The 18,151-nt window shown below is 41.2% G+C and overlaps 1 protein-coding gene across 2 annotated transcripts; it reads left to right on the forward strand.

The window, feature by feature from the left end:
- Positions 1-6,511: 6,511 nt before the first annotated feature.
- Positions 6,512-17,928, forward strand: SRSF4 (serine and arginine rich splicing factor 4). Of its 2 annotated transcripts, XM_014072255.2 has the most exons (6): positions 6,512-6,743; positions 11,842-11,984; positions 12,857-12,969; positions 14,401-14,615; positions 15,963-16,052; positions 16,400-17,928. In XM_014072255.2, the coding sequence occupies exons 1-6, from the start codon at positions 6,637-6,639 to the stop codon at positions 17,316-17,318; spliced, it is 1,587 nt and encodes a 528-aa protein (XP_013927730.2). In that variant the 5' UTR covers positions 6,512-6,636; the 3' UTR covers positions 17,319-17,928. The 2 variants fall into 2 exon arrangements, with proteins under 2 accessions (XP_013927730.2, XP_013927731.2); XM_014072256.2 differs by lacking the exons at positions 6,512-6,743; positions 11,842-11,984 and adding an exon at positions 12,003-12,500.
- Positions 17,929-18,151: the final 223 nt, after the last annotated feature.

The following is an 18,151-nucleotide window of genomic DNA, read 5'->3' on the forward strand; positions in this document are numbered from 1 at the left end:
AGCTGAGAGCAAAAGCAGAAACAGGCAACTATGGAGTCGGGTCAGGTTCGACATGTAGGTTTTTAGTATTTTCCTCAGGAACTTGTTGACAATCTTTGCAGCCAGATCCTTTTCATTCCTGAGCAAAATGGCTCTTGACAATTTAGTCCAGTGTTTCTCAACCTTGTCAACTTGAAGGTGTCTGGACTTCAACTCCCAGAATTCCCCAGCCAGCGAATGCTGGCTGGGGAATTCTGGGAGTTGAAGTCCAGACACCTTCAAGTTGACAAGGTTGAGAAACACTGATTTAGTCATTGAGCAGGAAAATCATGGTGGACGCATTCAGCTTTAGAATGAGTTCTGTGGCTTCCAAGGTAACTTTCCTCAAATTCATATTCGATTTTCATTAGTCTCGGCCCACACAACTGATCGCCATGCAGGCTGGGAGTTATATGACCCAGTCCAAAATATTTGGGTTGGAGAAGAATTGAGTGTTTCTCAACCTTTGCAACTTGAAGGTGTGTGTTTCACACATTGAAGTTGCTAAGTCCACACATCTTCAAATTGAAGTTCACACATCTTCAAGTCGTTCTAAGCCATTCTTGCACGTTTTTCAGAGTACTTTAGAAGAATGAGGCTAAAAATAGAATGAACAGAGCTGTAATATGGGATAAGGCCAGAGGTGGGTTCCTACCAGTTCGCACCTATTTGGTAGAACCGGTTCGTCAAATCTACCAAACCTGTTAGAAGAGGTTCCACCGGTGGACCCGGAAAGCAGGCCACACCTACAGAAGAGGTTCCAAAAAATTTTGAAGCCCACCACTGGATAAGGCAAACTAGTTTCACTTGGTAGATTTCTTAGCAGCTCCTTTTCATTCTAATGCTAGTTTATTAAATTGTGGCTGAATAATTAGCCCACCAAAGTGTTTTCCTTGGAGCAAGCAGCTTCCAGGGGAGTTTCTAAATAGTTGCAGTGTAATTTGAGAGCCTGGATGGAGCAATTGTAGCCTGCAGCATCAAAAGTCCTCTTTTGCGATATAATGTCTAAAGAAGAAGAGTTTTCAATTGGTTATTTATATCATGTTGGCTGTAACCGAGATGAAAGCAAATTGCATTTGATTACAAACCTGTTCTTGCAAAACCACCGTTGAAATGTCAGTGATTTTCATCTCCAATAAAATGTTTTAGCTCTAACCACCCATGGGATTTTTCCTTGGCCTTAGTAACAGCAAATGACAGCCTTGAAGCTCTTCAATTGCACAGCGTTGCTGCTTCTGCCTTACTGGTTTAATCGCTTGTGTCAGGTTTTCATACATTACCTTTGAATGTAGGAATCATGTGCTCTTATGTATAAAATGCAAGTGATAAAGACGCTGGGCTTAGACAAATGCTTGGCACAATTACAGTGAAAGGATAGGTTGGCCCTACATAAGTTGGGCACGGCATAATAAAGACATATGGGCATTTTAGTTTTGAGTCCTTTGGTTTGCTTTAGTTTCCATTTATTGTTACATAGCTTGCAGTGGGAACCAAATAACTAGACCTGTTCTGGAAATGGTCTACGTTCTTGCTTCATTTCAAAGGATAACAAATGGAAGAGCTTTATGCTTCCTCAATTTAATTAATAATTTTGCCATAAATTAGTGTACAAGAGACTTTCTAACTTAATCACCAGTGAATTGCTTATTATAAAATGTTGCTCTGGCTTTTCTAACAGGCCTCTAAAAAGGTAATCTTTAATGGATAAATGTTTAAATTAGCAGCAAAGCTAAAATAGAATGCTTAAAAGTTTAAAAATTGGAACCTAATAGTTTTAATGACAAGGGCAGGAAAATTATATGGATTGTCTTTGAAGTGTTGGAATTCAACTCAAACAAGATTTTATTTTTCTTCAACCCTGTGAGTTTGCACCTTGCAATAAACTACTTTTTGGGGGGAGGGGGGCTAAGCCAGCCTTGATTGAATTTCCAGGACGGTGTGCTAAAACCATACAGACAACGCAAGTACCAAAAGCACTGTTACTTAATTTACTGGGTCACATCCTATTGAGCTGTGGATTGCTTGCTTTATCGAATAAGTAACAGTTTACCATGTGTCCCAAAAAATAGGAGTCTTATTTTCTTTTGACACCACACACCCCCGCCAAAAATAAGCGCTTGGCCTTATTTTCGGGGAGGTCTCAGCTGATCCAGAGAGAGCTGGAAGTTCTGTCTCTGGCACACTCTTGCCAGCCCTGCTATTCCTTTTATGGCAGCCACTAAGTAGCTAGAGCTTGCAGTAGCAGCCTCCACAAGGCCATTCTGTGTGAATGGCAGTTTCATGTGGAGCGCATGGGGCATGTTCTCTCTCCCCCACTGGAAATGGCAGAGACCAGCTGCACATGCGTTTAAATATTTTAGGAGATGGCTTATTTTAGCGTATGTGTTCAAAAGCCCGATTGGGCTTATTATCCAGGGAGGTCTTATTTTCAGGGAAACAGCGTAGTTGGGCTTACCCCACATGCTAAGCCATAAATTTTGCCAATCGCTTTTTCACCTAGCACATTCAAGTCAAAATTAAATTGCCTAATGGCTGGTTAAGACTGTTTGAAGCCAACAGCTTGCTCTTGGTTTTTTTTTTGCCTTCTATCTGAATGTAGGCAAAGATTGAACTGCCGTCTCTTATGTTTGCTAGGAAAGTAGATGACTACCGTTCTGTCCTGGCCCAAATGAACCAGAGCGACTGGATTTGTTATCTGTTTGTGAGTCCATCCATCTCTTTTCTGCAGCTGCTCCACGTTCCTTCTTCGGACTCATCCATCATCTCTTAATTGGCCTCTTACTCCTTTGGCCCATTAATCTCCATCTCCGGAGCACAGGAGTTTGTCTTCATTTAACCAGAGACTTGGAGAGAGAAAGCAAGCGCACGCATTTTGCTTTTGCAGCCGAAGCAGCTGCCGTTTATCATACATGAGCCAGTGAGCACAGAACATGGCTGAGTTGGGAAACTGCTTCGGTGTCCCTAATCAGGGGGAAAGCACTGACAACTAGGGCTTAGGAAGCCAATGTGTTGCCTCGTCACGGAATGGCATTGTTTACGAGCAAGCAATTAGATTTTCTATAAACATTTCCCCCACACATACACACAGCAATCTGCCAGGGGGAACTCGTAGCCCTTGGGATGGCAACCACCATGGAGGGTCTCTTTCCAGACCATTAGCACCAGCAGGCTGCAGATGGTGATGGCCGTCTTCGCTGAAGTTGTATTGCAAGAGAAATGAGTACCATTTTCCTGTTATCATTGCTGCCATGATGGGCAGAGAAGAAAGAATTGGCTCCACGAGGCACAGGGATTAATGGGATAGAACAAGGCTGTAGCTGAAGTGGTGGGGGGAGGTGGCCCACTCAAGGGCATTTAAAATCGATTTAAAACAACTTTCTCAGCAATGTTTACACTTGTTTTAAAAACAGTTTCTGCTTTTGATTTTCCTGAACTGTTAGCCACGGGTCATCTTTGAAGACTGAGGGAAAATTAAAACATATAACAAAAGGGTTGGAAGGGACCTCGGAGGTCTTCTAAGCCAATCCCTGGCAGTAGATTCGGACAGTGAGGAGGTTGGGGAGGAACATGGGCCAGTCCTAGAGTCTGGGGAAGGCTCTGATGAGGGCTCTGTTGGAGGCAGAGATGAGGCCAGGGCCATCCGACAGTTATCAGCTGCTTTCTGAGTCAGACCTCAGCGAGGCAGACAAACAGCTGGAGCCTGTTCCCAGTGTGCACATGCGCAGGGTTGCCAGATGAAGGGAACCGCTAAGGAACAAGGGTCAACTTGGGAGTAACAACACAGGTGGACAGTAAATGGCCCCTCCCAGGGGAAATAAGAGAAGAGAGGGAGGGGAGTTGCAGTAGACAATTAGTTCACTTAATTGGTGACTCTCTGAGACTCCTTGCCTAGTTTTGCAGATATCAGCCTGTCAGCTCTCCAAGCCAGAGAAGATCTGTGACTGTAAATTGACCCTTGAAAGACTTTGCTGGATGTGGATGAGAGGAATTCACAGTAACTTAATAAAAAGGGGGTTTTGTCGGGACAAGAAGTTTGTTTCATGCTCTTGGGAAGCCTATGTGGGAACACTATGCTAGCTGGGGAGCTCTGGGAGTTGGAAGTCCACAGGTCTTAAAATTGTCAAGGTTGGACAACCCCTGCCCTATACCATTCCAGGCAAATGGCTGTCTGAACTGTCTGAACTCTTCTGGTAAACCTCCAGTGATGAAGCACCCTCAATTTTCTGGGGTTAGCTGTCATCATTTGATAAAATGGACCAAGAGAGAAAGACCTGCTCTCTCACCAAGACAATAGGGGGACAAGGAGCCAGTTCTATCATCCAAACAGCCCCTGCAAAGCAACATAGGGCACTCCCTATTACCCAAGCATTTGCTTAATTACTTCATTCTTTCTAAATGTTGTGTAGATATCAAGGGTTTGAAAATTTTACTGTTGGCAAATTTAGCAACAGCACTTATATACCACTTTATAGCCCATTCCAAAAGTCTTACAGCCTCTTTCTCCCAACAATCTGGGCCTTCATTTTACCGACCTCAGAAGGATGGAAGGCTGAGTCAACCTTGAGCCTGGTGAGATTCGGACTGCCAAACTGCTGGCAGCCGGTGATCAGCAGAGGTAGCCTGCAGTTCTGCACTCTAACCACTGCGCCACCGTAGCTCTATAGGTAGTCCTCAACTTACAACCATTCATGTAGCAACTGTTCAAAGATACAGTGGCATTGAAAAGAGTGTTATAGAACCACTACTTGCCCTTTGGATGATTGCAGCATCCCCATAGTCACATGAGCGAAATTCGGGGGCTTGGCATGTATTTACAAAAATAGCAGCATCCTGGAGTCACAGGATTTGTGACCTTCCCAGCCAGCTTCTGACAAGCAAAGTCAATGGGGGCAGATGGATTTGCTTAACAATCGCGTGATTCGCTTAACCATGGTGTATCTTGTAGTAGCATAAAACAAAAGATAAACAGCCTGTGATATAATTCGTATTGTGCCACCACCAAAGTGTACCTTAGAATGGGAATAAGCTTGCTCAACTGTCCTGGGCAATTGGAGAAAAACTACTTTTGGGAGGGGCAGGAAAAGGAGTCTGAATAACATCCATAGTTCTCAAATAAATTAGCTTAAACATTCTGTACTAAAGAGGTTCCCACCATGTATTCAGGGTTCTCATGCAGAACTGAGGACAGCAACATTTGACAAATGCAGGCTATTTCTGCTGACTGCCCGCAATTTGACAGTTCAAATCTCACCAGGCTCCAGGTTGACTCAGCCTTCCATCCAGTGGTGGGTTCCGGATTCCTTTGCAACCAGTATGGTTGCAATGGGGCCCGGTGTCCTCCACATGAACGTGTGAGGCGCACATGCACATGCACACAGCATGCTCATGTGTCTTACCTTCCAGCGACACCTCGGCAAGCCTCCACGACACTCCAGCCGCTCTGTGGAGCATCGTGCAGGTGCTGTACGTGCCGTGCACGTGTGGGGAAGCGCCAAAGGCTTTAAAGGATAGTTAAGGAGTGAGGGCGAGTGGGTGGGCCCTCTGGAGCACTGTACCGAACGGTACCTGGTGCTCCAGGCAGGCACCGGTACGCCCATACCGGGGCATACTGTCTGCAACCCACCACTGCTTCCATCCCCCCAAGGTGGGTAAAATGAGGACCCAGATTATTGGGGGCAATAGACTGACTCTATAAACTGCTTAGAGAGGGCTGTAAAGCACTGTAAAGCCTAGTATATAACTGACTCATATTTAAAACGGTCCAAGGGTCACATGATCCCCCTTTCCAACCTTCTGACAAGCAAAATCAAAGGGGGCAGCCAGATTCACTTAACAACCCTGTTACTAATTTAACAACTGCAGTCATCCACTTAAACCACTCTGGCGCAAAAGGTGATAAAATGAAGCAAAATTCACTTTTGCTAAGTGAAACATTTGCTAAGTGAAAGGGTTCACTTAGCAACAGAAATTTAGGGCTCAATGGTGGTCGTAAGTCGAGGAACACCTGTATAATAATGCAGGAGTGGTGGAGAAATTTTGAATTATTAAATTGCAAGATTAATAAATGATCACGCCCGTTGGAATCCAGCCCACCTACAAGGTACCATGACGGGAGGCAGGAAAACAGCGCTACCCACTCCTCTGATTAAATTCAACACTGGGACGTGCTCCAGAATAGGGCTCTCCATCCTTGGCAACTTCAAGCCTGGAGGACTTCAACTCCCAGAATTCCCCAGCCAGCTTTGAATTAAAGTCCTCCAGGCTTGAAGTTTCCAAGGTTGGAGATCCCTGCTCCAGAAAGCGCCTCTGCCGGTTAAAGGAACGCGTCCCCTTTAAGAGCCGCCGCCGCGTGCCGGAAGAAACAGCCCAGCTTCGAAAGCGCCGCCGCAAAAGCTGCCTGGGAAGCTAACCGCGACGTCATGTGACGTGCCTACGTCAGCGCGCACGCCGTTGCGTGCGTGTACTACGCCAGCGAGAGCCAGCGAGAGGGAGGGGGGCGAAAAAAAAATCGCCGCCGCCGCCGCCACTGCCGCCCCCCCCTCACCCGGCCGCCCCCGCGTGCCACGCCGCCCCTCGGTCGCCGCCGCCGTCCCCGCCGGTTCTTCTTTGTCGGGGGAAATGCCTCGGGTCTACATCGGGCGCCTTAGCTACCAGGCCCGAGAGCGGGACGTGGAGCGCTTCTTTAAAGGCTACGGGAAAATCCTCGAAGTGGATCTCAAGAACGGGTGAGGCGGCTTTTAAATCTTCTCATTCCGCCTCAGCCCGTTGCCCGGAAGGTCCGCTCTGGGCCCTAAATCCGGCCCGGGTTTTCATCCCGCGTTTCTTCCTGTCAGCGCGGCCTTTCTCCCCCCCCCCTCTAGAGCGCATGCGCGCCCTTTCTCCGTCCTTTCCCGCGCGCGCCTCCCTCCCTTCCCCCACCGATCCTCCTGTGGTGTTGGGGGGAGGGGGGTGAGCCTTGCAGTCGCTGCTGGGCCAAGTTCCGTGTGTGACCCGCTTTATGGTCCATGCGGTGCTGTTGGAGGGAGATTCGGGCACTCCTCTCCGGGTCAAGGCGGGCTTGGGAACCTCTTTAAGAGGAGAGGTCACCCCACATCCAATCGCGCTGGATTTCTTAGCCCGCCTTTTATGCAAGAGCAAAAACTTTTCATTCCCCGAACTCTTCCGGCTGAGAAAATATTGCAGATATTGACCGGCCCAAAGTCACCCTCTCTTTCAGGTTCTTTTTTTCCAAGTGGCTGGACTTGAACCTGCCATTTCTTCCCTCCCGCGCCTTCACTACAGGTAGTCCTCGACTTAAGACCACATCATCACCTTCATTTAACCGCCCCGCCCCCCCAAATCATCCCTTTGCGGGTGAAGTCGGCAGCTGAATGGAGCTAGGAGAGTGTTTTAATGGCTGGATGCCCTTCCTATCGCCAATGCGGAGTTTTGTTCAGCAGATACTCAGAGAGAATAGGTGCCCAGAGAAAGAAATATCTGTTTCTACCTAGGATCGAACTTACCACTACACTGGAGGCCAAAATTTCTGTTGCTCAGTGAGTTTTCCCCTCCCTTTGATGACTTTTCTTGCTATAGTTGTTAAGTGAATCACAGCAATAAACAACTATAGTTTGTTAATTTAGTAACATGGTTGTTAAAATGAAAGCTGGCTTCCCCATTGACTTTGCTGGTCAGAAGGTCACAAAAGGAGGATTGTACGACTCCGGGACGCTGCAACTGCCATAAATATGAGTCGGTTGCCGAGCCTCTGAATTTAGATCAAGTCACCATGCTGCAGAGGTTGTAAGTGTGAAGAATAAGCCCCTTTTTCAGTGCCATTGTAACTTCGAACAGTCACTAAACAAACTGCAGTAAGTCGTGGACTACCTGTATTTGGGATTGTTGTGTTTTGGGGGAGGAGATGCCTTCAAGTAAGTCATTGACTCCTGAAAACTGTCTGGACTTGTTCGGTCAGTTTTCCTGACAAGGTTTTTCAGAAGTAGTTTGCCATCTAGGGCTGAGACAGAGGGACCCAGCCCACAATCATGCAACTGACTTCTTGCTAAAGGCTAGACTTAAATGATTTCCAAAGTTTCTAGCCTGATGCCTCAACCACTGCATCCAACTGGCTCTGCTTTAACTATTACAAAGCTTGGATGATGTTATTATAGTTTTTATTCCATCTTTAAAAAAATATGTGTGTGTAACTGGCAGAGGCAAGCATAATACCTCTGCCATCTATTTTCCCCACAACAGCCTTGTGAGGTGGGTTGGGCTGACTGGTCCAAAGTCAGCCAACTTTCATGCCAAAGAACTCATAGGTTGTAGGTCAGTACCTTCACCAATACACCAAACTGGCTCTCTTGCTTTCATCTCGTGTTTAAAGTCTTATCATAGGACAAAATGAAATGTCTTCTTTCCTGAAGGAAGACCTGGAGCTGGAAGTGGGTCCTGGATGAAGCCCTTTTCTTAATGAACGAGCAGTACTGGAAGCTGCCGTGTACTGTCTGGGTTCATGCATTGTGCTGTGCTATGATTGACCATGGCTTATTGAATATCTAACAGCCAGATCCACAACAATATGGTAAGCCACAAACTCTGGTTTACAAACCACAGTGGTTCAATTCAGGCAACACGCCAAACCAAGACTAGGCAAGCCCAATTTTAATGTGGCATTTTATACAATGGGTAAACAGCATCTTGCATGGACCATTCATCTAATTTCAGTGTTAGGTCTTTTTTGGTTTAACTGGAGATGTTAGATGTTAAACCTGGGATTTTTTAATAACAGATCTTCTGTCTAATTAGCAGCCATTCTAATAAATAATTATATAGTGTTTGACATTTTAGACTTGGGTCAGGAAAACATATTTGCTTAGAAAATATATGCTATGCTGTCTTTACTTATTGTTGAATTTAAACAAATCTAATGTAAAATGCATTTTAGCACTTGTAAAACAGTACACTGAAATGCGTATGTTTTTAGAACCAATCCCATTGCATTTTTACAGAACATATTGCCTTATGAGAGGGCTGAAGCCTTTGTTTAAAGGGAGTAGGCTTCATTCCTTTCATCAAGAATTATTTCATGACAGAGCAGCGCTAGAGGTGTTTATTTGAAATACAATTTAATTTACTCTAGGTATTCTCACGTAAATATGCATACACATTTTAAAGTATTTCTTTAAAAAATGACAAGTTTACAAAAATAATTGTAAATTGAAATATTTCTTTTGTAAAGAAGCATTGTGAAATTGATACAGTAGTAGTGGTGCGACAGTAGACAGGCATCCATAATCCCCTACAGTAGTTGGTTGACCAGGAAATTGTTGCCACATGGGGATAAATGTTCCAGGATATGTGAAATATACATGACTAAATCTTGTATGGGTTCCTTTACTTGAGTAGATTCTTTTTAGCACAAACGCTTATAACAGCTAGAAACTGATAGAAAATATGTATAGTTTATTAAACTCTAGACCAGGGGTCCGCAGCCCTTGATCCAGGATCTGGCAACGGGCTGTAGCATGCCAGAAACCAGGCTCCACAAGCAAGTGAAGCTGCATCCCTGGGATGCAGGCAGCATGCGAACCCACTCCCCCTCTGGTCTATGGAAAAATATCTCTCCGTGGAACCGATCCCTGTTGCCCAAAAAGTTGTGGGTCGCTGCTTTAGACAGCACAGTAAACTAAATGATTACCGGTACTTAGAAATAGAAGTATAATTTTTCAAATTATCATTGACAGTAAAAGTTCATGGGGTATTCAAGAGATTTTGCATATTAACACCAAATTGTTTTATTGTAATTTGAGCACACTCTTGCATTTTCTATTTTAGCCAAATTTAATTTTTCAGCTGACTTGTTATTAATGGGCCAAGAGTTTTAGTAGCTAAAACAATATTAACTCTAGATGACAATATCTTTATACTTTTTTGAAAACTAATTTGTCAGCTTTGTTTTAATGTTTGTAAATTTTAGTTAGCAAACTGCAGATGGCTTTACTGCAGTAGATTGTAACTGCTTATTCTGTGAGAAATTGGCAATATGGATAAAACAATATGGGATATATATGAGAAAAACAAAATTGGGATCACATTAAAAAGTCCATACTTTTTGACTTGCTTTAATGTCTCTGGGGTAATATTTTTCTTTTTGTTTGCTGGGATCTTATCCCTTACCTTATTCTGAAGCTTTGAAATGGCAGCATGATATCACATATAACTGTTTTACTCTGGTTGGTAGTAATATTAGGGAGCTAGATGCTTGCTTTACTGCTGTACTAGTTTACCATTCAAAATACCAACTGTTGAACAACTAGCAGCATCTCCTAGACTTCTGTCAGATATTGATGATTCAGACCACTGGTGATTTCTAAATACTAAAATTTCAGGAGATGAATGCCATCAGAATCTGCCTTTAGCAAAAGAACGAGTGGATTGCAACTAGGGAAATACAATTTCTGATAATTTGAAAGTTTGAAAAAGCACTTTTCTCTATTTGGTAGAAAAGTGTTTTTTTTTATGCTATCAATCCAAATATTTACTTCTTTAACTACATTAATTATTTCAGATAGCATGTACATTTTATACTATCTGGCTTTTTTTAGAAGCCTTTATGAGTGAAACGTCTCAAGATAATTTATAAAAAAGAATCCTGCCTAGATATTTACTTGGATGTTATATTTATATGTATGTTTGTTAGTGAAGCTAACTCCCAGTTAAAGCATAGGATTACAGACTCAAGAGAATAAATTTTAACTTTTTGCAACCAAAATTACAGATTTTGGTAATTTGAATCATCTAATTCTAGAATGCTACCATTTGTTTCACCATATGCTACTCAAGCATATGTCACTAGTAAACAAAAACATTATGGCTTAACTTTAAAGACTAAGAGCATATTTGGATATCATGAAATGTTCTAGAATTAAAAAACTAATGAAATATTAATGCAAAAGGTTTCCTTCCATTAAGCATTCTAATATTATTTTAATGGGTGACTAAAACATTTGGAAAATATATCACTCATTTAAAAAGAGATTATGTTTCATAATAAGGCCTTTTTAAAGAATTCCATTAATTTTTTGCTTCTGTTTTGGGGAAATAGAAGAAAGTAATTAGCAAAATATGGAAAGCATAATGGGTTTTTTTCTGAAATTGCCTCAGTTTGCTTCTTTTATTCTTCCTTTCCTCATATTTGAAAACAAAGGTTCACTCTAGTCAACCCTGTAAGAATGTAAGATAGCCAGGTAAGAATTTCTATCCAGAAGCTGTTCACAACAGCCCACAACCCCTTTGTTTCTTTGGTGACTACTAGCCTTTAAGCAATGCCAATTGCCCAGGGTCTCCTAAATGCAGGAAGATCCAGTACAGAATTTCCGTATGGTCCACCTATAGCAGAAACTTTCAAAAGAGCCAGATTGGCTTATGTAAAGTTACCAGCCTCCTAAGTGTGTTGTTGTGTTGTGTGGTCTACTTCCTGTCTATAATGTGCTTTAAATAACTTGATTTTCTTTTGTCTTTTTAAAAGAAAAAATTATAAAAGCCTTAATGCCAGAGAACAGTTTGTCTCTGTGATTTCCTAAGCTATTAGTACCTGCTGCCATAACTTTATGCTTTGTATAAAAATAATAATAATAGTTACAACATGTTCTTCCTGTTAATGGCAACAAAGGAAAACCCTTTGTTGCCATCAACAGGCTTAGTTTTTGTTTGGAGGAAGATGCTTTCTGAAATACGTATCTCCCACATTCCCTAATTTTCAAAATAGTTTCTACTGCCAGCGGACCTGCTGAGGTAATTGGTGACATATTTGATTCTGGAGTCGTTTCTTCTCTTCTCCAGGTATGGCTTTGTTGAATTTGATGATGTGCGTGATGCAGACGATGCTGTTTATGAACTAAACGGCAAAGATCTTTGTGGGGAGCGTGTAATTGTTGAGCATGCTCGAGGCCCTCGACGTGACAGCAGTTACGGTTCTGGACGCAGTAAGCACTACATACCATTGTACCAGTGACTCTTCTTTCTATTTAAAATAGAATATTTTTAAAAACTGTAATTTTTTTTAAAATGTAAACTTTGACTACTGTGGTTTCTATTAAAGTAATATCTAGATGTTAATTTGTATTAAACATTTTTTATGTAATTAAATAAATGAGATTAATTTTGTTATTTTACTTTTGTAAATATTTAAATGGTTTATTTGTAATGTAAATATTTGTTTAACATAGACTTAACTAAGACCTCAATGTTTCAATTAAGAGTCCTTTGAGGCTAAGATGACTGCCTGTTCCATTTGCTGACCCTGGGTTGCCTTTCCATGAGTGGCTCTTTGACCTTTGTGGCCCTTGGCTGACCAAAAGGAAGCCATGTGACGACCGCAACTTTTTCCCATTAGACCTGGGTGGTGAGGACCCCAAGGGTTAGAGAGAGATGTGATTAATCTGAAATAGGTGCCTGAAAACCATTATTCATGTCAGATATTCAGAAAACTTTAAATCAATGTAAGTAACATTAGTAACTGACTATAGTGATTTGGTTGTTTTGTTTTCAAAAAAAATGTTATTTTTAAAAAAAGTAATTGTAGATGCATGTTCAATATTAGTATTTAATGTAAAATATACAGTCTTATTGTGGTAATATTCTAGACATGTGTACGTAGATTTCTGGCTGGCTCTATTAGTATTACATTTAAAGCAGGGAGAATGTAGTTTAGGCTGGGGCGGGGGTGGGAAATTGTTAATGTAACTTGGATAGACTAGTTCTTACATTGTTTGGAGGAGGGGGTGGGGGGGTGTAGGTTTAATTCCTAACTCCACTATATTAGCTAAAGTACTGCATCTGCTTATCACATCTCAAGGTGGATATGGTTATAGAAGAAGTGGAAGAGATAAGTATGGGCCTCCGACCCGTACTGAATACAGATTGATCGTTGAAAATCTGTCAAGCCGTTGCAGTTGGCAGGATTTGAAGGTAAGTGGTGTCTGGGCTTCTGCCAGTTCTGATTTAGTGATGGGTAGTGCAAACATAAATTGAAGTCTTAATTCTTGCTATATAATCCATACCAAAGGAAATAGATATTTGTTTCCAAATAAAAGTATTTATAGTTTTTATTTGAAATCTCAATGCAGTGTACTAAGCGTAATTGTAAGTTTCTTGAGCATGAAATGTTCACTGTCTATGCTCTTTATTACCTATATTACATTACCTATTAAGTACAGAGAAATGCTTCCGAAAGAATAGAAGTCTCTATATCAAATTTCACGCATGACCTTGATCTTTTAGAAGCTATTCATAAAAGCTAAGAGCAACTGCTTCTTTGGGGCACTTGTTGCAGTGGCTTGCTCTTCTTTTTATGATTGGATCACTGTTCATTGGGGCATTTGAATTGTCATGGTTACATACAGGTCACTGGAATAGTTCTTTATCTCTAGGGATTCAAACTGTTCTCAAGTACAATTAGTCCTTAACTTACAACAACAACGGAGCCCAAATTTTCTGTTGTGAAGTGAGACAGTTGTTAAGTTAATGTCTCATTTTACGACCATTCTTGCAATGGTTGTTAAATGAATCACTGACATAGTGACATAGTTGTTAGATCTGGCTTCCCTGAGTTTGCTTGTCAGAAGGTCAAAAAGAGTGATCACATGGACCCAAAACATTGCAACTATCATAAATACGAGTCAGTTGCCAAGCATCTGACAATTCAGATGCTGCAACAGTCAGAAGTATGAAAAATAATCATGTATCATTTTTTTTCAATGCCATTGTAACTTTGAACATCACTAAAAAAACTGTTGTAAGTCAAGGACTATCTGTACATTCCTGTAGGAGATAAATATTGCAGGTGCAGAGTAGCCCTCGACAAAGAAACTCTTTAAAAAACCAGCTATGTATGCATGTGTGTTCTTTTCTGCCTCTTCAAGTTATAAATCATGAGCTTTTTTTGATTGCTTACAATGCATTTCTCATGCAGGGCTGTTGATTACACCTTTATTGTAACCGTGTACCCAATGGTATTGTCTAGTCCTTTGGGTCTTGTTTCCGCCTTGCAAATTCCAGCCTTTATAACTACCTCCATTTTTGCCCCTCCCCCCCAATTGATTTCTTGTCCTGTTCCATCTCCTTTTAAAATTCTACAAAAATGATGTCCTGAAAAGCAAGGCGTTGATATTTTAGGTAAAATTAGCAATTAATTGCGACACCTAGAAGTTGAAAGGTAGCTAGAGATATGGAAATGAGAAAATCTTGGTCAATAAGTCAGTAATTCATTTAGACATACAGATACTACATGTGCATATCAGGACACAACCAAGTGTGCAGGTAGATATGTGTCTCGTTTTTTTTCATTTGTAGCAGTATCAGAATTAGACAAATGTACTGAAACCCTGTATCTGTTCTTAGGATTATATGCGTCAGGCAGGTGAAGTGACATATGCTGACGCACACAAAGGGAGAAAAAATGAAGGTGTGATTGAATTCAAATCTTATTCAGACATGAAAAGAGCCCTTGAAAAACTGGATGGGACAGAAGTAAATGGTAGAAAGATAAGACTAGTGGAAGATAGGCCTGGGTCCAGGCGCCGCCGTTCTTACTCCAGAAGTCGCACTCATTCAAGGTAAGTTTGTTCATAATGTCATGCTTACTAGGGCAATAGTTCAGAACAGTTAATGAAAAATAAACAGGATATTCACTTGCAGGAAAAGCAGTGAAGTGTTAAAATAACCAAAACTCTCAGAAGTAGAGGTGTGGTTCAGGAATAATGCCAAATTATGACTTGGCATTATACTGTTGAACAACTAGGACAATTATATTTACACCTATGGAATCCATATCTCCAGCCTCCATTTGCCATTGAGGGAAGCCATAGGCATTTCATTTGAGGATCAGATAAATTACCTGTTTGAGGAAAGGGATGTATGATCCTTTCCAAGAGGCATTGCTGTAAAGCTGTTCTATAGAGAAGCAGATAATAGAGTTTATACAGGAAAATTATGTTAATTGAGGATCTTTGCATGAAATCTGGAACCTGATGAAACAGAAGAACTATATTTTACTATATTGAAAATCTTGATACATTTTACTTTTTATTTACAAATATATAAATATAGTACAATTTTGCAAACTAGAATCAGAAGCTAGATCCAGCATAAGAATGGCAGTATCTCATTGGCAGAACATATATTTAGATTGTAAAATGTCATGAAATCATTGCCTGGCATGTTTAGATAAAATTTTGAAAAATAGCCTGGAAAGTTATTACCAATTATTGAAGAGAATAAAAGCTAGGCTGATCAATGACTTGAGTTTTGTTCAAGAGTTTCCTTCATATGTTCAAGTCAACATTTAAGTAGTACTGAGCAGTTTTTAACTCCATAGTATATCAGTTGGAACCCTTATAGTGAAGGGTTCCACATCATGCAGAAATATTTGAACATACAAAAAATGGTTTCACTACAAGCATGGAAACTGTTAAATAATGAACAACTTTTCTTGAAGATGAAAAAAAGCAAATAAAATAACAGGTTGGATCTTCCTCTGCAACATGTTGAAAAGCCTTGTGCCTTTGTATTTTGAGTTGTAACAAAATTATTATCTAAACTTAATCCCTCCTGCTTTCTTTCCTAATTCCAGTGACCACAATTGCATTCTCTTTTATTCATTTTTTACATCTTTGTCAAAGCTGCCTTTTGTTTTCCTTAATGAAACTAATCTTATCTTTGACATTAGAAGGCTTTATGGAGCCCCATATGCAAAAAAACCCACCAAAAAACAAACAAACCCTGTTAGATTTCTTAATAATACATAGACAGAACTATGCTGTCTCAGAAATGCTCTAGGGAGGTAGTGCCTTCTGCTGTACTGTGTTATGCAGCTTCAAAGGGGATTTCTGTGCCATGCTCAGCTGATTCTCTTGAACGCCCATGATGACTTAACAATTGTGATACAATTGTATTACCTCCAGGTCTCGCTCTCGAAGCAGACATTCCCGTAAAAGCAGGAGTCGCAGTGGCAGTAGTAAAAGCAGCCATTCAAAGAGCAGATCACGATCCAGGTACAGTAAAGTTTAATTAATAGTGGACATAATTTAAGCTTATGCTCCAGTAACATGCATTCTAAAAAAAGTTGGCAGTATAATTGCTCTTCAGGAAGTGTTATATAGTGTTATAATCAACAGTTATATGCCTTACACTGTGGGATGCAGGGGGTTATTAAGCATTTAGAATATCGTTGAAATCATAATTTTGAAAATTTAAATAAGTGTTATTTAAGTAGTCGGCATGTTTACAATCTGAAATTTGAACTGTCTGAGATGTCTGCTGAATTACAAGATAAAGATCTGGCGCTACCAAATTATTGAATACCTGCAAAACTTTCTACTTTTTTCTTTTTGACTACCAGATCTAGATCTCATTCCAGAAGCAAGAGCCGCAGTCGGAGCAAAAGTCATAGCAGAGGCCAAAAGGAAAAAAGCAGGAGTCCAAGTAAAGATGATAAAAGCAGGAGCCGCAGTAGAAGCGCTGAGAAATCTCGAAGTAAAAGTAAAGACAAACCACAGGATATAGTTCAAAATGATGGCGACCACCAAGCAAAAAGCAGAAGTCCCAGCAAAGAAAAGAGTAAGAGTAAGAGCCGTAGTAGGAGTGGCAGTAAGGAGAGGGTAGAAAGGGAGGAAAGGAGAAGCGTTAGGGGCAGTCGGAGTAAAGAGAGAGAGAAGAGTGTCAGCAAGGGAAGGAGCAGGAGTAAAGAAAGGAGCAGGAGCAAAGAAAGGAGCAGGAGTAAAGAAAGGAGCAGGAGCAAAGAAAGGAACAGGAGCAAAGAAAGGAGCAGGAGCAAAGAAAGGAACAGGAGCAAAGAAAGGAGCAGGAGCAAAGAAAGGAGCAGGAGTAGAAGCCGTAGCAAGAGCAAGGACAAAAGGAAAGGTAGGAAGAGGAGCAGGGAGGCCAGCAGGAGCAGGAGCAGGAGTCACAGCAGAAATGAGAGAAACAAGAGAAGGAATAAACGTGACAGCAAGTCTAGTAGCAAGAAGAAAAAGAGAGAAGATCAAGAGCGGTCCAGGTCTAGGTCTCGGTCTCAATCCAAGGAAAAAGAGCGTATAAAAACAGAACCTGACCCAAAAGACGCCAAAGGCGAGGGTGAGGAAATGGACACCAGTTGTAGATCAAGATCAAGATCAAATTCCAAGTCTAAAAATGTCAAATCAGAATCTCGCTCCAGATCCAAATCCGTTTCAAAGACGAGATCCCAGTCGAAGTCTAGATCGAGATCTGCTTCTAGGTCACATTCTCGATCTAGGTCGCGATCTCGTTCCAGATCCTAAACTTGCTGCAACCCACATTTAGAGCTCTATGAGAAGTCTTTTGTACATGTTTGGTAGTTGTAGCACAAGTGATTGGAGTAGAACACATGTCACTGCTGTACATTTTTAATCCCCCCCCCCCCAAATGGTGTGTTAGTAAGTGTTTGGTCCAGTGCTCCCTCTCTGTTGCGCGTTCTGGTACTAGAGACCGAGGGCTTTCTTCAGTACGGTGCATCATCCTAGATTTCCAGAACAGCCATAGAGACGGAGCATTGCATTGATGGGCTTCTAAGATTGGAATGATGACTCCTAGGTAGGTATGGTAATTTCAACAATTTGCCCTTAAATTGACGCCCCTTGATGTGTATGCCATTTAGTGAAAAGTGAAAAGTCTTAAATTTCATAATACTTTTTTTTTGTTTCATATTTTGGACTTGCAGAGTATGTGAATAGCACAGTCAGGAAAATAGATACCTACAGTAAACTATAGGAAGGGAAGAAACAAAAGTAGAGCTCCACATTCTGGTATTGTGACAATATCCTTGTTTTATATTTTTTATTTTTCCCCATCTTGCAAAAGTACAGTGACCCCTGTTTCCATTAAATTTGAATAAAGACTATTTTTGCTTGACCGGTTGTTGTAATGTTTTAAGCTATGCTGCTTTGTCCCATAAAGAAATGTACAAAAGTTTCAAGTCAATCATGCAGCCCATTATAGGCAGAATCTGCAACAAAGACTTCTGACATTTAATGATTTAACAAAAAATAACGATTGTCCTTTTCCTTCCCAAATTCCTCCACCACTTGGGAGGGAGGTAAAAATACGAACTTGTGGGGAAACAATCTGTGTAATA

This window comes from Thamnophis sirtalis, unplaced genomic scaffold (genome assembly GCF_051295495.1).
Source record: "Thamnophis sirtalis isolate CommonGarterSnake01/CBP01778 unplaced genomic scaffold, rThaSir2_p1.2 scaffold_13, whole genome shotgun sequence".
Taxonomy (NCBI): domain Eukaryota; kingdom Metazoa; phylum Chordata; class Lepidosauria; order Squamata; family Natricidae; genus Thamnophis; species Thamnophis sirtalis.

What these genes read in the sequence shown, in the direction of transcription:
- SRSF4 (XM_014072255.2), top strand. Translation starts at nt 6,637, where the DNA reads ATGCCTCGGGTCTACATCGGGCGCCTTAGCTACCAGGCCCGAGAGCGG. An exon ending in GAAGTGGATCTCAAGAACGG is followed by an intron (nt 6,744 to 11,841) that starts GTGAGGCGGCTT and finishes TCTCTTCTCCAG; the next exon opens with GTATGGCTTTGTTGAATTTG. An exon ending in GCAGTTGGCAGGATTTGAAG is followed by an intron (nt 12,970 to 14,400) that starts GTAAGTGGTGTC and finishes ATCTGTTCTTAG; the next exon opens with GATTATATGCGTCAGGCAGG.